General features: G+C 46.9%; 1 protein-coding gene and 1 long non-coding RNA gene across 6 annotated transcripts in view; one reads left to right on the top strand and one right to left on the bottom strand.

Moving 5' to 3' along the window:
* The window catches only part of exoc3l4 (exocyst complex component 3-like 4), a 24,069-nt gene extending 13,506 nt beyond the window's left edge, over positions 1-10,563 (bottom strand). The window contains exons 1-10 of one of the 5 annotated variants that reach the window (XM_088647727.1): positions 10,389-10,563; positions 7,683-7,879; positions 5,187-5,516; positions 4,520-4,672; positions 3,591-3,791; positions 2,620-3,286; positions 2,143-2,260; positions 1,646-1,771; positions 995-1,095; positions 120-209 (exon numbers count right to left, since the gene is read on the bottom strand). In XM_088647727.1, the coding sequence (XP_088503853.1) occupies positions 120-209; positions 995-1,095; positions 1,646-1,771; positions 2,143-2,260; positions 2,620-3,286; positions 3,591-3,791; positions 4,520-4,672; positions 5,187-5,496 (1,766 nt within the window). In that variant the 5' untranslated portion in view covers positions 5,497-5,516; positions 7,683-7,879; positions 10,389-10,563. The other 4 variants (XM_088647726.1, XM_088647723.1, XM_088647724.1 and 1 more) reach the window with 4 other exon arrangements.
* On the top strand, positions 10,533-15,005 carry LOC148653136 (uncharacterized). The gene is made up of 3 exons (XR_015941609.1): positions 10,533-10,611; positions 11,816-12,009; positions 14,447-15,005. It is a non-coding gene; the product is annotated as an uncharacterized LOC148653136 (long non-coding RNA).

The raw sequence follows: 15,005 nt of genomic DNA, 5'->3' as shown, positions 1-15,005 counted from the left end.
CAATCTATACATTGTCCATGACTTTGTAATAATACACGGAAAAGCAGAAATATTCCCCTTTTACAGCAAATTCACATTGTTGCTCCTACAAGAAAACTCAGGACTTTAACGGCACTTACTTTATGTCCGTGAAGCTGTTGATGTACATAATCAAATACTGGGAAGGGTTCGCCAGAGACTGTCTCCACTGCTTGAATGCAGATTGAAATCTGCCAGAACACAAGACCACAGACACACAGCATGAGGGGGCGCGCTGAGCACAGCTACAGAGCAGACTCTCACAGTCTGTCCCACAGAGAGAGAGGGGGTGCTTCACAGGGGCTTCTCTAGAGCTGTATAAATGGAGGGGACAGATTTACATCTCATGTCCAGTTTTGCAGAGGGATTTAATAGCAGTTCTATAAAAGGTTGTTTAATGAACAATATCCTTCCACAGGTGTGTTTGCCTTCAAGATGAAATAGCCCGCTCCAAACACACACCATTTTTAACGTGCCAAGATTGTTTTTACGAGTTCTATGCTGATTTCTTTTTAAATGATTTAGATTTACCCTTCTGTGGTTATTACGCCTAATTTCCTTCGCAGAGCTTTAGATGTGTTGCCATCCGATCTTTCAGACAAAGAAAAGCGCTGAAAACGCCCCCCCACAGTGCCGAGGAAAGATTTCCTCAGCCTCCTCACCCAACTGAGGTGGGGAGCTGAAAACGAGCTGACGCACAAAGCACAACTGCCTCCTCAACATAAATACCGCACAGGGCAGCATTACTGAAGTTAATATTTTGTACAACATGCGATCAAAACCTAAACAACCTTTATTTTATCGAGGTTGATCTTCTGTGCTTTTCATCACCTGCTTAATAGACTTTAGTGGGGGCGGCGAGTATGTGCACTTATACTGCACCTGGAAAATGCTAAACATGAAATTGGTAGAATCAAACTCATTAAAATCCCTTGAGATTTACTTGCAACCGAAAATTGCTGATGTATTCACTTACTGTTGGGAAAAATGCGTCAGTTCTTCTGCACAGGTGTTGACAACAGTCTTCTCTACTTCTTTACTTATTTCTCCTGAATTCGTCACACATGCATTGATTACCTAGGGAAGACAACAGCGACAGTTCTGATGCAGACCGTTTCAGACTGTCCTGCGGTTAATGTTCATTTTAACCAGCAAAGTGTTCCGGCTCCCTCTAGTGGCGTGAGTTGACATCACAATCGGCCGATGGTTTCCCTGAAGAGTGGCCCAGCAGAAAAAGCAAGCTTGGAAATCAAGTTCCACATCACAGATCACCAGCATCTTATTGTATTTAATTGTAGAAGATACACTTTACAGGCAAAAGCTTTGCCAGATATCTAGATTCTCTGCGCTTCATCTGCCCAATCGGACCAACTGTGCAATTGTCTAACAACTGAGCAGAATTTTTTCAAAGAAGTGTACAGTCTCCAGATGCATCAGGTAAAAGTAGGAGATATTGGAGTGGGGTTTGAATTGTTCTCCCAATATAAATATTGTATCTTAACTTAATTATTTCCGATTCCTGTATCAAGATGGTGGTCAGTTGTGTTGCCTTCACAGTGATGTTTAAGGACATACAGGAGTCCATGAAAAGCAAACATCAGCGTGTTGAGTCAGGTGTGTACATTACCTTACAGATATCTATCTGCATTTCCGAGTGATAGAAATCGTTTAAAATCTCAGGCTCTTTTCCATTTTGCCACATCTCCTCAGCCTCTAATTTCATCAGATTTTTCAAGGTATTTCTTAACTCGTCCTAAAAAAACACAGATTCATACATAAGCAAGGAAAATAGACAAATTCCTTATCATGAAACGCACACTGGAAAAATTGCAGTAAAGAGTCACTTTTGTTCACTCTTTTAAAAAACAATGTAAACGTAAACGTGAACACCGTAATTTTATTGTGTGGGTTTGAATCACTACAGTGATAAAAAGTTTATCAAGAAACAAAGCAAATAAAGGCTAAACCAGTATCTTTACCTTACTGCTATCAGTGGTACATGGAGTAACATACACCCAAGATGATAAATGTAGCCTTTGCTGTGGGATATTAGGTAGACATTATCCTGGAAATTAAGCGTCATATGATTGCTTTCCTGCAGGCTTTGCCCCCTTGTGACTTTACCTGTAAAGCCTTGCAATAGTTGCTCCGGATCTGATCCAACTCATCTTCCTTCAGCGGGAGGACAATGCTCTCTGTGCTCATCTCGGGCTGGAGGCTGGGGCTGCCCATCACCTTCTCACTGAACGACAAAGGAGAGGGTTCAGGCGTCTGGTCCGCGGCGCCGCGACGCATGTCCCACAGGCCACGGAAAAGGCACGAGGACAGAACTCACCTCGGGCCCTTCAAGCTGGGACCAGACCGTGTGCGAGAAGTGTGGAGTTGTAACATTTGGCAACACACACAAATGGAACCAAAAAAAGGAACATGTTCTCTTAGACGGGCCAGCACTATATACACCTGGGCAATATCAGGACGTCACCAGCGTCCTCCAGGTCTTACAGATGCTCTTTACATGTCCATATGATCGGGTATCTGTATTGTATCTGTAAGTGCATGTAAAATAGGAACAAGTACAAAGGCATGAGAGGAGAGGCTTACCCAGGGTAGTCCTTGCTGATCCAGTGTAGCAAGGCATAGCAGTCTTTTACCTTGAGTTCTTGCTGAATGATTTTTTGGAGGTGCTCAGAAACAGCCTGATGGTAACAGTCCACGTAGGTTTCGAAGACGCAGAAGCCCTCCGGGGGGTAGCAGGGCTGTAAGTTGTTCTTCACATTTTGCAGGTTGTTCAGGACAGTGGCTCCCAGGAGCCCCAGATGCCCGCTGAGCCAGGAGGGGTTCTTCTCCTTGGAGTCCAGATGCATGCTGAGACAGGAGGTGTTCTGCTCCTTGGAGTCCAGATGCACGCTGTCGATGCTGGCCTGCACCCCCTCCCGCACGCTGCGCCTCCACAGCGCCCTCCACGTCTCGGGCTCGGAGGCGCCGGGCTCGCCCTCCCCGCGGCCCTCCTCCTCCTCGATGATTCGGAGCGCGGCGGGCAGCAGGTCCTGGCTGCTGGAGAGGAGGCTGGAGGAGTCTCTGACGATGCTCTTCACCTTGTCCCTCAGCGAGGAGTACAGCAGGTGCAGGTCCTTCTCCTTCCTGTACAGATCCACCTCCCCCACCTGTCCTCCAGCCCTCTCCCCTTCCAGCTCCATCCGCAAGGACAGCAGGTTCAGATGAGCTTCCTCCAACACCCCCTTGTGAATCAGGTTGCTGATCTGCATGACTGCAAGGGCACAGAGTCGCTCCTAATTAAAGCCAATAGATTTCAGTGCTGTGTGTTTGCCCCCTGAGCTCCCACAATCCCCTGAGTGAAACAGTGGTCACAATGGGCTCCAGCAGACGTCTGTCTATGTCGTATTGCAGTGACAAACTGCAAACACAGTGGAGGCTGATTCAGGCAAAGCAAGAGGCCAGAGTTTCATTAAAAATGTAATAAAGCCACTGGGAGCACTAGATTAATCCAGATATGTTTTCATAAGGTTAAGAGTGATACCAGAAACTAAACTAAACTAGACTGAATAAATTACCTGACAGAGGAGGACTTGGGATTTCACGCTGTTTGGGTTCCTCCTTATTTTCCTCACTCGCTGCTTCTTCGACGTTCCCCAGAGGGAGAGGTGAGAATTTCTTTGGAGTCTTCAGCAAACTTGATAAATTGAAACCTCCCTTCTTCGGTGGAGAATGAGGGGGGCTCTTCCCTGTGTCTTCACAGCCTGGACTCGCTGGCTCTGTGAAGAGAAAGATTTGTCAAAGAAAGCTGAACACAAAATAATTACCTCAAGGGGGCCTATCTCTTCTTCTTTTACACTGATCTTACAGATTGACATATTATATGCAAAGTATACAATGTTACATATAACAGCCACAGCTTTGAAATATTTTCCAAGTACCAAGCTTTACTCTGTCAAATCTGAACACCGGCAGACTGTTCCTCTGCCGAGCCCTTGAAAATATGCCTCATTTTAAGACACAGAAGCACTTTGGTGTGAATACATCAGCTCCATTTCATGGGCACTGTGCTAATAATACTTTTCTGGGTACTGCATTCAAAGCTCTTGACACATAATGGGGACTCCCCTCCACCCCCACCAGTGTGCAGCCCCCACCTGGATGATGCGACAACAGCCATAGTGCAACAGACTGCTCACCACACACCAGCTCTCAGTGGGGAGGAGAGCAGAGTGATGAAGCCAGTTCAGAGATGGGGATTATTAAGAGGCCATGACTGATAAAGGTCAGGGGGAAATTTGGCCAGGACACAACTAATGGCTACACTTCATACTGTGCTGAAGGTCAATGAACAATCAATGGAAAGTGATGTTTAAAAGTATTTGAGGTCTCAGTCCTTCTAAGTTGTGATGTATCTTTTTCACACAGTCCCTAAGTATTTTAGGCCTCCATCCTCCTACAGTAAGTAGCAAGGTGTCATTTGCAGACAGTCCCTAAGATTCCCAACCTGATCTGAGCTGTGGCTCAGAGTTGACATTTTCCTCAGAGCTTGATCGACTGTATCTTTCGCTCTTGGAGGTCACCCTCAGACTGGACCAGCCCTTGCTGGACCTTTTGAAGGGAGTGGTGGCCTTCGGGCTCCTGCCTTCTGAACTCTGACCTAGGGAACAAGACCAGTTCAACACCTCCACAATCCCATCAGCACTTTCAACCACTGTCCCTCTCACACAAATCGCAGCTCACACACGTGCCTGCTAGAAGCAGTGTCTTTGTGTTGAGCACTGAGGTTCTGTTTGCACACTTCTTGGGAAGTATGCTTTATTAGAACCTACAAATATGAAAACAGTACATTAAACAAGACAATAGCTTTTTGCCAGTCAACAACTAACAAAAGCACTTCTTAAATCTGGATTTTTAATCAATCTCATTAGAAATGAACTGGCATGACCTGTTGGGCAAGCATCATATAGGTCATTACTTGAAAGCGAACACACCTTTTAGCTGGAGCAGAGTAAAAGCACTCAGGTTAAAACTCTTAATGGCTGCACTCCAGGGGAGTCGTCTCTGGAGCGCTGTGAGCTGGGTGCCAGCGTCTCAGTGTCTCTGTCAGCCCAGAGCTCAGTAAAAACCTCTCTGCTTGTTTCCAGCTGGAACATTTTGGGAAGGACACCTACCTGGAGAGGAGGGGGATAGCAGCTTGTTTCCATGTCCATTTCCTGTCTCTGCTCTGCTGAACTTTCTCAGTTCCACATCTCCTCCATCCTGCAGCTTTTTCCTGTATTGAATCAGGGCACTGGGCAAGACCGCCTTGAAGCTTTCCCTGAGGGTCCCGATCCTCCCCAGGGGCCTCTGTTTCTTGTCCTTCGTCTCCAGCCCGTCAGTGTGCGAGACGCCACTTGCCCCCTTGCCCGGGTCGGGGGGCTCTCTGACCTCTGACCCCGGCTCCTCAGTCACCTCCACCTGCCCCTGTTCGCCTTCGGCCATTCAGCTGCCAGCGGCTCTTCCTGTGGGCAGGGAGACGGGGTGGTGAAGGAGAAAAGAGCGACCGGAGGGAGAAGCTCTCAGAACGTGAAAGATCAGCAAAGCTGGCAGGGACAGGCAAATGAGGAAAAACCCGTCCTGTGGCTCTCCAAGTCTTACGTGTGTCAGCAGATGGAAAGAAATCGTGTTCCCGTTTACTGAAAACATGGCATTTCTGTTTATGACCTCCAGCAGGGTGTGTCTGTGTTTAGACACTAATATACTCTACAGTTCTCAGCCTTTGAAGGTCTGCAGAGGAGACGAGCACTTTAGAAAATGAAAGTAATAGGACATCAATGTAAAAGATAACGTACAGAAGAAAGCAGGCAGGATCTCAGAAGAGACATGACAGTATCTTAAAAAAGGATGGAAAGGTTAATTACCTTTGCTGGAGAGCCAAACATCCCTATTGCTATCCATCTAACTATTTTTGCATTCAGGATTTTAGAAAGATGTCATTACCGGCAAGGCTAACTTTTGATTGAGCAACTGTAACCAAAGATTTAAAATGACATAAAAGCAGCCTACAGATCTTACAATTACCAGCACTTCAATGTTCATGATAATCTTCATAGCCGGTGATTCTACATATAAATACAGCCTTCTGGGGTACGATTTTGAACGTGTTCAACGGAGCAAATCGAGAAATTCCCATTCACCAGTTCAGAAGTCCCTGTTATTGTTCCATGTTGAAAGAAAAACAGGCCTGGGTTCCTTGCTAACTTTCAATATGACACGTTTTCAGAGTCGCTTTCTAGCGCTGTCACGCCATTTCCAAAGGCGAGCAAACCAGTGCAGCCCGGACTGATGCACCGCACCTGCTAGCAAATGGAAAATACAGTCTGTTCCCTATCAAACACACCACTTCCTTTAATAATTAATTATTGAAGACTTCGGGCTTCCCCAAAAAAACGGGGGACTCTGGGTATTCATTTTTGCAGGGAAAAAATAGACGTTAAACTCAGTTACCTTGAAGACATGCAACAGTCCAAATATAAACAGTATAAGAGAAATCTATTTATTTGAATGGCTCAGACACATCAGCGCAGAATAAATCTCCACCACCTGCTACACTTGCTCAGGGACTATTTACTGTACTGTCCTTAATACTGGATCCGAGTGCAAGCTGAAACTAACTATGCACATGTAGCATATTAAGGCAGCTTATCAATATTGAAATTAGCTTGATCGCTTTTTATTTTCACTCGTTCATACGTTCTCCTGTAATAAATTTGAGATGTATGCAGTACATGCATGTTTGTACAGTATGTGCAGGCTAAGGCTATTTGTTACCCAAAACTGCTATGATCGTTATCACTGTTAGAATTAAAACTTAAATACGAATGTATTACAATCATTTCAGACTTTGTTTCAAATTTATTTAGTTTTTAAGAAAATTTCCATGTCTTCTGATCTGTCAGTTTCACTTCATTATTAACCCTCGGGAAACGAGCCTTTTGATATTATTGTGTTACTCACTTCTTTGTTATTGAAAATCTAGGCGTGTTTCATTTCATTAACTCATTATTGAATGAAAAGAGACAACACTGTCTTTGAAACACAAGGTCATTCAGACAAAAGGGGGTTTAATAGCACCTTCTTTTCACTTCATTTGAATTACCGTAACAATGGCAGTTCTGATCATTCCTATTATTCACTATCACTATTATAGACACCAAACAGATTAACAAACTGTTCCAACAGAGTTAATCAACTCCTCAACGGACAACAGCGTTCAAAGGAGATTTCATTAAGGCCAGAGCCAATGTCTACAAAACGAAGGTCAACACGGCGCACTGGCAGGAGAGTTCAGAGCAGTCCTGGCCAGGGGCCCCACGGAGAGCAGGGAGCAGTCCCAGCACACAGGCATTCAGAAGGGAGGGTCACGCCCTGCACTCGCCCTCGCGAACCCCATTACATTCCCAAACCCACTGTTTCACGATCCCATTCCTGACTGAACCCATCCCATTCCCACAGGCACCAGATTCCACAGATTCTCACTCCTGGACCACTTATCCAACCACGTTCCTCTCCCTTCACTATTTAGAATTCCCTCGTGCACCAAACCTTGCTCACTGTTGAAAAGCCTCCTTTAGAGTTTTCTAGTGCGCGGTATTTTCTTGTTGGATTTCCCGGGTTTTGGACTTAACTTTTCCCTTTTGATCTCGGCTCTTGGATTTCGCCTTTTGGATTGTCTTCTCGGTTTGTCTCGGCCTCTTCTGGTTTACTAATCTCTGGTTTCTCCTCTTGACCTTGCTTCTGGGTTACGACTTTGGATTGTTTGCCTCTGCGTCCCACAGAATTCACGGCTACGCACAGGATCCCCGGAAAACCACCTGCCGGATCCCTGACAGAGGGGGAGAGAAGGAACACAGACACCAGTACTGCCCCCATCTCCCTCAGCCTCTCAAAACCTCTTCCTCGGTAGCCTCATCCACGCCAGCTGTACCGCATCTCGGCATCGCCAGTTCCTGCTGTTGTGAACGTGCAGGGTGGTGTGTTAGTGTGAACTCATGCCTCCTCTGTTTCTTTCTGATAAGACACTGAAGTGCCCCCCCTGGCAGGATGACTGAACTTCCCCACGGTTAAGGGCAGAGGAGTGGGGATGAGCCGAAAATGTCGGATGGCGTTTGGCACCTGTTATGTTCAATTCAAATTTCGTGGCAATTTCACAACCACTCACAATCATTAACCCCAAAACAGGAGTTATTACTCAGCGTTCCATGAGAGAATCCAGACACTCAATCGAAGCAGCTATAGATACAAACTGCGAGTTGCCATTCTGTGCCACGTGGCTTCACTAACATTACCGCTCCAGATGTTTCCTGGAAATGATTCAGCAGATGAGAAGCTGAGGCATGGTACACTCTCTGAAACCCAGCTTCCTTGGGAAAGACAGAGTTCTTAGGGCTCTGGACTTCAGCTCAAAAGGTTGTGGACTTAAATTCCTGGTGAGACACTGTTGTTGTATCCTTGAACAAGGGGACAAGTACTTCTTTATGCATAGTGCAAGCTTCCTGGTGTGAAGGTTGGTCTCCAGGCTCTCATTGTAAATGAGAATTCATTCTCACTTGAATTACAGTACCTGGTTAAAGGGTTCAGAGGGTTAAAAGCTCACCTGCCGTCACCTGGACAGCTGCGCAATCGAATTCCTCACGCAGTAAACAGGGAAATATACTACAAACACTACGCACAGCAGAGCCTGACATTACCTTTCTTTTCTGTGTCCAACAGAAAGAGAACAGAGACGCATTAGAATACATGGAAACAACTCGCCAGCTTACATTCTGATGATGAATCAAGTCTTGGACGGATGACTCAGTCAGCCGCAGGACTACACCAGACAAGGCTGGTCAGTGAGAAAGGGCCACAGTCCCCCTCCTCATAGCCACCCAGCCCATCAGCATGGCTCTGGGAGATGGGGAAAGCTGGAGTACCCAGAGAAAGCCCAAGTGAACATGGGAAGAACGTGCAAACTCACCTCAGAAGGTTCCCTAGTCCAGAATCAGCTCTGGGACCATACAGCTGTGAGACTGACGTCTGACCATGTGGTGCTGACCTCAGTGTGCTATGCTGCAGACGATTTTAGTCATAGCATAACTTTATTAGCCCTATACAATGCTCTCCATGAGACACACAGACAGTGGAGAGAAGCTTGGGGTCAGAGCACAGGGTGTAACAAACAGTTCTTTCCAGACCCTATGCGGATGACACAATCCAGAATTGTGAGGAAACACTGGAGAAAAAGTCATGCAGGAATACGGGGATCAAAACAGGGGGGCGTGTCCATGCAGTGCTGGTAATCCGGGGAGGTGTGGCCGAGGCAAACAATCCAAAGTCCAAGGGAGAATCCAAAAAACAAGCAAAGGTCCACGGCCGTGAAATCCATCCAAAAACCAGGGATTAAAAACAGGTGCCGGGTCGGGACCGGCGGGGGGAACAGGAACAGGAGCAGGAAGCTAAAAACATAACGGAGCCAGGCGCAACCAGGTCCCGGGTTCGCACGATGTTGAAACCAGATGCAGAGCCACGATTGGCGACTGCGTCTGGCTTTTAAAGGGACAGGATGGAGACTGGAACAAAGGGCAGGTGCAGGGAATAGGGCAAACAAGGAAGAGCTGGAGCACCCTTATGGAGGAGGGACTACAATCGTGACAAGGGTCAGCCATTGTACAGCGCCCCTGGAGCAGTTGGGGTTAAGGACCTTGCTCAGGGGCCCAACAGAGTAGGATTCCTCTGCTGGCTGCAGGATTTGAACCAGCAACCTTCCAGTCACAGGTGCAGATCCTGAGCCACAGAGCCACCACTCCACCCAAGAGAGACTAGAAGAATAATTAACTAGAAGTTGGGTATCTAAAGTGTGCTTCCTTCTTAATTCAGTATTAGATGACTCATGCACAACAACAGCAAGCTGAAGGAATAACATACGAACTAACAAAAAGCGATCAACACATGCTTTTTAACCCTCTAGCAAGTCTAACTAGATTTGAAAAATAATTTGCATATTCATGATGTGCAGTTCTATATTTATCTATTTTTAAATGATTAAAAAAGACAGCCAGCACAGTCAGCAGCAAGGTACTGTGTAACGTTTGCTAAAGAGGCTTCATTGTTTTAACCCCGAGTTATGTAATATACACATGAAGAATTGCTTCCACCATTTTAGTTTGCTTTGATTTCCTTACAGCCACCATGAAGTGAGCAAACAAAACAACACAGTGCTACTATATAGTGAACATTTGGAATTTATCTTCCCTTTTCACCAGCAAACCCTAAGAAGTCACCAACAATGTCTAGAAGGATCATAACTCAATGACTACCCCACTGCACAGCTTGTATTTCTACAGGTATCTTACCTTTAAGGTGTAGGTCACAGCCGCGGACTGTCTCAGGTACAGTATAGTGAGATTAATACACGTGTCGCTTTCATTTTCACTTTCGTTTAAGAGAACTGGGGGTTTCAAAGATATCTGCACTAACTTGTTATGTCATATGCACCACGCAGATCACAAGCGTGGAAGTAAGCAAGCATTCCATGAGAGAGAGAAAAAGATTGTGAAAAGCTCTCAAGGTGATCAGGTAGGTTAACTCTTAACTCTGCCTTCTTGGCACCACAGCAACAGAAAGGTTAATCATTTAAAAAACACATGCAAAGGTTTTCCATTGTCTTCACCTGGTGCTGCTGGGGGGAGGAGCACTGCGATGAAATGAAACATGATTCAGCCTTGACCATCTCAGAAATCGAACGTATCTCCCTTTAAACTGGCTGTGCAGAATCTGCTCGTTTCTCTCTCCCATGTTACAGTGCCTCAACTCGAGCCCCTTTGTTTGTCTGTAAAAGGCAGTGTGATCAGTACTGTGGTGCACATGCTTTGCATGAAATAAGAGACCACACCCCTGCTGAGAGGTTCTGCCATTTCCAAACGTGCGCTGTCTGCTGGAGATATGAGTGCAAGGGAGCTTGATAACAATCTGAGCTAGTCTGGTCTACTCAGTGCAATCTGTGGCCTTCTGTTCGTATCTGGCCACCCTGACACTCCGAAGGCTGTTTATATTCATGTCTGGTTCTCTTCCTACCAGCATCTTCACCTGCTTTTCACATGAGGGAGCTATTCACTGATCCAGCTGGTACTAAATCAGGGTTGTCTTTCCCGCTGCCCTGCATGGCCGCTTTTCTTATTGCTGCCTACAGAGATCTAGGCATTTTATTGACTCTCTTATGATTCCTTACTTACTACTGTGTGTATCCTTAAGGCTTGTGAAACCATCTTAGCTAAGGCTGAGGAGTCTCATTTCTTTTTTAAAAAACAAGAGCAAGGCGGAAGTACCTTCTTGTCCTTCGCCTTTTCGTTTTCTCCAGGGCCTGGCCATTCCAGCCCCCGGGGGAGTCCCTGGACGTGAACAGAGAGGTCAAGCAGTTTTTTTTTCCACCTGTGATCCACTAGGTGGAGCCTGATCCTCAATTTTCCTTTCAGGGAAAAACATGCGATGAATGCTGGCGGAGGGGGGAGAGTAACTGTATATTAATATTTTTTTCTGTTGCGGATAAAATCTGTGACAATAATAGAACGGAACAGCATGAAACACCAAACCTCGCACGTTTAGGTGTGCCCTGGCGGCTGGCTCTGCAGCTTCACAGTCATGGGTTTGATTCCAGAGGCGTTTTCTTTGTAGAGTTTGCTTGTTCGCTGCAGGTTTTTCCCCCCTTGTTTTCCTCCTACAGGAGAACTATCTAGGTTATTTGGCGCCTTGGTTTAATCCTCTGTGTGCATCTGTGTGCCAGGTGACGGACTGGCATCCCTGTTCAGGGGCTATCCCACCCCGGAACCCACCGTCTGCCTGCTCAGACTCCAGCTCCTCACAATTCTGTGCCCGGACCGAGCCGTTATGGGAAAAGGATGGATGGATCACGAGTTTCTCTTGACTCAAGAAGAGCTGATGTTTGGTCATGAAGGCAGCGGGGCAGCTGTGTGCGAGGTGGGAGTGGCGCTGTCCTCGGACAGCCGGGCCGGCCGGGTGTGCTGTGTCACCGCAGCGCGTGGCCGGTGACTGTACTGGCCAGGCTGGAGCCCAAGGAGACTCAGCCTGTCTGGTCCAGGCCGGGATGGGAGGGGGGCTCTGGCTGCACATACCAGCCCAGAGAGATCACAGCGGCCTCTTGGGAAAGGGCATTCAGAAAGGGCACTGCAGGGAGAGTATGATCTACTATACAGAAACTACCAGATCAGCTATATCCCAGTAACCAAAGTAAAAGAAGACACATTTCACAGTGATTTTAATTTTGTAGGGCTCTCCTCTATTGCAAAAATAGTTTTTGCCTTTGTCTTGCACTTACGCACTAAAGCAATGCAGAACACCTCCTGCAGATCTCCTGACCATTCGATAGCAAGAGATGAGTATCATACTGTGATCAGAGTATTTTGTAAGGGGGTCATATAATTGAATTACAGTTTCCACTAATTACATTCTCTGTATCCTGTGCTGTAAATGAGGTGTTAACAAGGTCCTAGAATATCATGGGAACCACCAAACATCCTCACATTTACTGTGCTCTCCAGATTATCATCCAAGCATCATAATGTTGCCAGGGTAACAGCCAAGCTGAAAGCTGAATCGCTGCAAATCTCAAAGTCATCTTCTGAACGATTTTAATGATTTATATTGCATTAACAGGTCATTTCAAATCTTCTTCGTCAATGCTTTCGAGCTGTCAAAAGCGCAATGCTGCCATCTGGTGTCAACAGATTGTATTGCAGCACAAATTACGTTTGTTTTTTTTAATGAGCGGTCGCACATCTGTCTGCATTCGCTCTCGCAAGCCTTCACAGACACTGGCTTTCACTTGCTATTATACTCACACGCTTTTAAATCTATTTTAAACTCGGTTCAAATCAAACTAGAAAACAAGTCAAGAAAGACTTGATTAACTTTGGCCCGGACCCTGCTGTTGACTTGCCTTAGCTATTCATGTAATAATGATGAGTATAACATGCTTTTGCCTTTGCTCAGCCTGCCTGTTTTCTGCATCCTACTAGAAAAGGAGAAACATGAGTCAGTTCCGGTCGCTGTCTTTCATCCTGTAGCTCTGCAGAAAGAGGAGCATTACCGATTTCACCCTTACGATGGCGCAGGCAGTAGGGAAGCAGTTTTTGCCAGTGGTACTAGTTCAGATTCAGAAAGCTAAACGTGACATCATTGGTCTATGGGTCAGAGAGCAACAGAGATGCCTGGAGTCCAGGTCTGGTGTTCCTCCGTTGGGAAAATAGCTCTGCAGTGCCAGAGCACTGTCTGTGACGCATTGTGGGTCAGGAACACGTCTCTGATTTTTCCTTCCTGGACCATGTTGCAGACGCAGGAGTTTCTTAGGCAGTGTTTGAGCTGCAGAGCCCGTTCTTCTGAGCAGCGAGTATTGCTGACTGAGGCCTTTCTCTCCGAGCCTGTCTCAGGTAGCTCCCAGCAGTCGGAATGACGCCAAGCTGCAGTGACAGTCGGAGGTGACGGAAATTTTTCTGGGCATCTCTGTGGCCCCGCAGCTGGCACTTGATGGCACAGTGACAGCCCCCCTGCAGGAAAAAGGGTGGGCTTTCAATAGCACTCAGCAGTGCCTACAGGAGCTGCTCTTGCCGGCTGGCTCTGTGACCGATTTCATTCGGCAGCCTCTGCATGAAATTCCCTGCTGACTGGCTTTGCTCCTGACATGTTTGTGTGTATTTAAAAATATACAGCTGGAACGTACATCTCCTCTCCACGAGGGCTACAGGACCTGCCGGATTTCACTCCACCTCTGATCCAAATGGCTTCATTGAGTTGCTGGATTGAAAAGCCAAATCCTTCTGTTTCCAAACGCTACATAGCGAAAAGTACCTGTGAGAGCAGCAGCAGCCCAGCCCTAATGTGGAAGCACTCCGACTTATCTCGACCACTGCAGCCTGTTACCCAGTCCTGCACGTGTCTCTACCCTGCAGGTCTCATGGGTCCTGCTCAAATCACCTTCTCTCATCACTCTTACACGTACAACACTTCTGCTTTGACCTCTCCGCAGGGGATTTGAACCCTGAAGTAGCTGGGAGGTTGGCTGAAATGAACTGGACAGCTTTCACGGTCTACAGCTGGCTGTTCTTGACTTTGTTGAACTAGTTAACTGACTCGATGGAAAGTCACTCGTTCCACGTCTTTAACAACTGACGATTTTGAAGCCGACAGAAGCCTGCCGGACTGTGGCTGTCCAGGGCCAGGACTGGCCACCCGTGACCTAGAGCCAGTCAGCCGGGGTGCAAACGTCTGTGAAGAAAACCCCCGAAACAGAAAAACCAGCCTGTCGCCTCTGGGAAGGAGCTTCTGCAGCTGCCTTTCCACACTGGCTGTACTCAAATGTTTGTTTGTTTGTTTGTTTGTTTGTTTGTTTGTTTTTAAGGCGGGGCCTAACTCCAAGCCTGCGATTATGGGGAAGAAGAGCGGTGATTCAGGCTGCAGTTGTGCATCCCGGAGCTCTGGTTTATTCTAATTAGTCTCCTCGGAGCCGAGGGGAGAGAGTGGCGGCGCGATTTTTCCTGACGACCGGGGCTCGGGGAGCAGAGAGGCAGCAAGGGGCAGCGTTCACTCGTGAAGCTGAGGCTGCGGCTCCAATTAGCCCTGGGCGCTCGTTAATGAGGCAGAATTTTGCATATACACGGACCTCCAGCCTTCGCTGCCCGGATTTCAGAGCAGCCTCCTGCCTGTTGTCTGCTCAGGCCTGCCTCCTCAGCTGAGGCTAAAGAGACAGAATGAGATTTGGGAAGAGGGAAAGGGGGGGCGGTCACGACTCACCGTGTCCCTGTCTCGGGACTTCACAGAGCTGTCAGAACTGATTATCATTTCAGCCGTTTTTTTTTCATTCACAAATGTATTTATGCAAATGGTGAACTTGTCTCGCCCTTCGGTGACAAAACAATTTGCCTGGCTGCCTGCCTCAGGCATTTCATTGTGGAAATAAA

This window comes from Lepisosteus platostomus, chromosome 10, assembly GCF_059453375.1.
Source record: "Lepisosteus platostomus isolate fLepPlt1 chromosome 10, fLepPlt1.hap1, whole genome shotgun sequence".
In the NCBI taxonomy this organism is placed as follows: domain Eukaryota; kingdom Metazoa; phylum Chordata; class Actinopteri; order Semionotiformes; family Lepisosteidae; genus Lepisosteus; species Lepisosteus platostomus.
The sequence above is the reverse complement of the archived record's forward strand: the minus strand, read 5'-3'. Positions and strand labels throughout refer to the sequence as shown.